Source organism: Penaeus vannamei, chromosome 28 (genome assembly GCF_042767895.1).
Source record: "Penaeus vannamei isolate JL-2024 chromosome 28, ASM4276789v1, whole genome shotgun sequence".
Lineage (NCBI taxonomy): Eukaryota > Metazoa > Arthropoda > Malacostraca > Decapoda > Penaeidae > Penaeus > Penaeus vannamei.
In genome coordinates this window covers 1,293,993-1,298,992 of record NC_091576.1, presented here as the reverse complement: position 1 = coordinate 1,298,992, position 5,000 = coordinate 1,293,993, and the positions used below count along the sequence as shown (strand labels likewise).

At 51.8% G+C, this 5,000-nt stretch overlaps 1 protein-coding gene across 1 annotated transcript in view; it reads right to left on the bottom strand.

Moving 5' to 3' along the window:
- The window catches only part of LOC138866963 (proteoglycan 4-like), an 87,099-nt gene extending 85,170 nt beyond the window's left edge, over positions 1-1,929 (bottom strand). Inside the window, exon 1 of the mRNA XM_070141343.1 lies at positions 1,759-1,929. Coding sequence (XP_069997444.1) covers positions 1,759-1,929 — 171 coding nt within the window. The remainder of the gene's footprint in view (positions 1-1,758) is intronic.
- Positions 1,930-5,000: the final 3,071 nt, after the last annotated feature.

The window sequence follows — 5,000 nt, the reverse complement described above, 5'->3', positions numbered from 1 at the left end:
TGGCTGTCGTCGAATTAGATTTGACAACGACCTGAAAGTGTGAATTATGGAGACAGGGACTCAGCATGGAGGTCGAGCAGGTTAGAACATGGTGTGGGCGCCAAGGAGTGTTCGAAAAGGAGGCAGTTTGGTATCGAATGGTATTATTTTTTGGGTATTCTTTTCCTATTCTGTCTTTCTTACTTTTCGTATTTGTTCCGCATACCCCCACCCCCCTCCGCTCCCTCTTCCAAGACTTCTTTTATTTTATTTTTTTATCATCATCATCCTTTGCTTCTTCTTCCCTATCTGCACATTTCGTTTTCCTTCTTCCTGTCTTCTTCATCTTCCTGCTCTTTCGCTCCTCACCTCTTCTCTTTGCGCTGTTCTATCTGTTTTCTTATCTTTTTATTCTTTCTCGTTTTCCTTTTCCTTCGCTACGGTCATTTCTTCTCCCTCCTTCTCCTATTCTTTCTCCTTCACTTCTATATTTCTTCTTCTCACCCTTTCCCAATGCCCAATTCTTCTTCTTTTTCACTCCCTTTGTTTATCCTCCTCCTCCTCCTTCTCTTCCTCCTCGTCGTCCTCTCTCCTCCCTCCTCCTTCGCCTCCTCCTCCTCCTCTTCCTCTCTCTTCTTTCCTTCTTCTTCATCTTCCTCCTCCTCCTCCTCTTCCGCTTCCTTCTCCTTCTCCTCCTCTTCCTTCCACACCCATCTCCCTCTCCTTTCTCCTCCACCTCCCCCATTCCCCCTTTCCCTCCCTCCTCCCCTCCCCCCACCCTCCCTCCTCCCTTCCCCTCAGCCCCCACGTTCTCCTCCCTCCTCCCCCATCCCCTCCACATCATCCCCCCACATCCTTCTCCCCCACCCCCAGCCCCCACATCATCCCCTCCCACCCGCACCCCCTTTCCCTCCCTCCTCCCTTCCCCCCACATCCTCCCCACCCACATCCTCCTCCCCCTCCCCTCCCCACCCCCCCCGTTTTTCCCTCTCCCCTTACCCCTCCCGCCCTCCCCTCCCATCCCCCACCCCCCCGTGTTTATCCCTCTCCCCCCCCCACCCCGTGTTTATCCCTCCCCCTCTCCCACCCCCACACCCACCCCACCCCCCGTGTTTATCCCTCCCCCCTCTCCCCCACCCCTCCCCACCCCCCGTGTTTATCCCTCTCCCCCTCCCCATCCCCACCCCCCGTGTTTATCCCTCTCCCATCCCCACCCCCACATCCTCCTACCCACCCCTCCCCACCCCCGTGTTTATCCTCTCTCCCCCCACCCCCCGTGTTTATCCCTCTCCCCCGTGTTTATCCCTCTCCCCCCACCCCCACATCCTCCTCCCCACCCTCCCCACCCCCGTGTTTATCCCTCTCCCCCCTCCCCCCTCCCTCCTCCCTCCCTCCCCACCCCTCCCCACCCTCCCGTGTTTTATCCCTCTCCCCCTCCCCCTCCCTCCCCTCCCTCCCTCCCCCACCCATCCCCACCCCCCGTGTTTATCCCCTCCCCCTCCCCCCTCCCTCCCTCCCCACCCCATCCCCACCCCCCGTGTTTATCCCTCTCCCCCCTCCCCCTCCCTCCCCTCCACATCCTCCCCACCCCATCCCCCCCTCCACCCCACACCCCCGTCGTGTTTACATCCCTCTCCCCCCTCCCATCCCTCCCCCATCCCTCCCATCTCCAAGAGCCGGAATTAATACCCGGCCTTATATAATTACCGCCCTCCGCGCCAACCATCGCCAATCATGCATCAATGGAATAATCACATCGAAAGCGAGGACAAGCTATACTGCCATTAGGAACCCTCGGGGCAAGAGGGTGTCCAGCCACGGGCGGGTCCGGAAGGTCGATATTCCCCATCGGCTTGGTAGGTTCCCGTCGACCATCTCGCGTTGGGTTTTCGGGGTCCTTCTTGCGCTCGAGTCACGGAGGTAGCCCGAGGAGTCTATTCGGATGGCCATTAGCGTGTGCGATTCGGTTCTCTGTCTCCTGTGTGTGTGTGTGTGTCTGTCTGTCTGTCCGTCTGTCTGTCTCGTTTTCTCTCGTTTTCTCTCGTTTTCTCTCTCTCTCTCTCTCTTTCGTTCTACCTTTCTCTTCTCTCTCTCTCTCTCTGTCTCTCTCTCTCTCTCTCTCTCTCTCTCTCTCTCTCTCTCTCTCTCGCTCTCTCGCTCTCTATTTCGTTCTACCTTTCTCTTCTCTCTCTCTCTCTTTCTCTCTCTCTCTCTCTCTCTTTCTCTTTCTGGTTCGTTGCCTGAAGGGGGCGAAGTGGGGAGGAAGAGAAAGAAAAGGGAATAAGATAACAAACAAACAAAAGAGTGCAATAAAAGAAGGAGAGTGAAAAAACGAGTTAAAGATAGACAAAGTAATATATAGAGATGCAGACAACCAGAAAGAGGAAAGAACAAAGGGGGGAGTGGGGAGCGGGGATAAAAAAGGCAGATACATATATAGACACACAGATAGATAGAGATGTAGGTAGACAGACATACACACACACACACACACACACATATGTGTGTGCGCGCATATATATATATATATATATATATATATATATATATATATATATATATATATATAGAGAGAGAGAGAGAGAGAGAGAGAGAGAGAGAGAGAGAGAGAGAGATAGGCAGATGAATAGACAGATAGGTATATAGACAGATAGACATATTATATAGATAGATATAGATGAATAGATAGATAGACAGATATGTACATGGATAAACAGTGAGATATATATAGAGAGACATATAGATAGACACATACATATATATATATATATATATATATATATATATATATATATATATAGAGAGAGAGAGAGAGAGAGAGAGAGAGAGAGAGAGAGATAGGCAGATGAATAGACAGATAGGTATATAGACAGATAGACATATTATATAGATAGATAGATGAATAGATAGATAGACAGATATGTACATGGATAAACAGTCAGATATATAGAGAGACATATAGATAGACATATATATATATATATATATATATATATATATATATATATATATAGATAGATAGATAGATAGATAGATAGATAGATAGATAGATAGATAGATAGAGAGAGAGAGAGAGAGAGAGAGAGACAGACAGACAGACAGACAGACAGAAAACGAAACAATTAAACACGAGATAGACAGACAGACAACACATACAAACAAACACAGAAATGGGCAGAAGAGCAGGAAGAGGGGACGGGGGACGGTGTGGGGGGGGGCAAGGAAGAGGAGGGATGGGAGAGGGGCAGAGGGACCTGGGGGTGGAGGAGGGGGGGGCAAGGAAGAGGAGGCATGGGAGAGGACGGACAAGAAGAAGAGGAAAGGTAAATGGTGTTGACCAAGGGGACGCATGTGTATGGCTCGGGGCGAATGGTTTGCTCCCCAGCGAGAAAGGGGAATCATTCCTTCGGCTCTCTCCCCTCTCTTCCCCTCACCTCACCTCTCCTCCTCTCCCTCTCCTGTCCCCTCTCTTCTGCTCACCTCTTTTCCCTCTCCTCTCTTCTCTTCTCTTCCCCTCACCTTACCCCTCCTCCTCTCCCTCTCCTGTCCCCTCTCTTCTCCTCAACTCCTTTCCCCTCTCTCTCCTCCCTCCCCCTCCTCTTCCCCTCACCTCACCTCTCCTCCCTCCCTCACCCTCTCCTGTCCCCTCTCTTCTGCTCACCTCTTTTCCCTCTCCCTCTCTTCTCTTCTCTTCTCCCCCTTTACTCTCCTCCTCTCCCCCTCCTGTTCCCTCTCTTTTACTCATATCCCTTCCCTCTCGTCCCCTCTCTTCTCTTCTCCTCCCTTTTCTCTCCTTCTCTCTCCCTCTGTTCCCCTCTCCTCCTCTTCCTTCCCCTCACTCTCCTCCCCTCCCCTTCCCCTCTCCCCACTCCCTCTTTTCCCCTCTCCTCCCCTTCTCTCCCTTCCCTCCCTTCCCCTTCTCTTCCCTCCCTCCCTCCCCCCTCTCCTCCCCGCACTCTTCCCCCCCCTCCCCTCTCCTCCATCCTCCCTTCCCTCCCCACACTCTCCTCCCCCTCTCTTCCCTCCCCCCCTTCCCCTCTCCTCCACACACTCTTCCCTTCTCTCCCCTCCCTCCCTTCCCCTCTCCTCTTCACCCCTTCCCCTCTCCTCCGTCCTCCCTTCCTTCCCCTCACTCTCCTCCCCACACTCTTCCCCCCTTCCCCTCTCCTCCGTCCTCCCTTCCCTCCCCTCACTCTCCTCCCCTCGCATCCATTCCGACCAGCCTGCCACTTGGACGAGGCCTGAGGGGAAAGGGGTGAGGGGATTCGCCCCCCTTTGCCGTTTTTTACCAGCTTCCTCTAGTTAAACTAACCATCTTTGTCCCCTCGGAATGGCTCTGAGAAGGGGAGAGGGAGTGGACGAAGGGGAGAGAGAGATAAAAGGGGAGATGGGATGGGAGAGAGAGCGTGAGGGGGAGAAAGAAGGTGATAAAAGAGAGAAAGAGAGGGAGAGAGAGAGGGAGACGGAGACGGAGAAGGAGAAGGAGAAGGAGAAGGAGAAGGAGAGGGAGAGGGAGAGGGAGAGGGAGAGGAAGGGAGAGGAGAAGGGAGGGAGAGAGAGGAGAGAGAGAGGGAGAGAGAGAGAGAGAGAGAGAGAGGAGAGAGAGAGAGAGAGAGAGAGAGAGAGAGAGAGAGGGAGGGAGAGGAAGGAAGAGGGAGAAAGAGGAGACAGAGAGGGAGAGGAAGAATGAGAATGAGAGAGAGAGAGAGAGAGAGAGAGAGAGAGAGAGAGGGAGGGAGGGAGGGAGAGAGAGAGAGAGAGAGAGAGAGAGAGAGAGAGAGAGAGAGAGAGAGAGAGAGAGAGAGAGAGAGAGGAAGAGCAAGACAGATAGATAGATAGAAAGACTGAGACAGAGACAAAGAACAGAAAGTAAAAGAAAACTCAAAAAAAAAAAAAAAATGAAAGGGAAGAAAAAATAGGAAATAGAAAAAAAATAAAAAATTAAACACGAAAAAGAGAAGGAAAGAGTAAAAAAAAAAAAGAAAAAAAGAAAAGAAAACAGAGAGCGAGGAAAAGATACC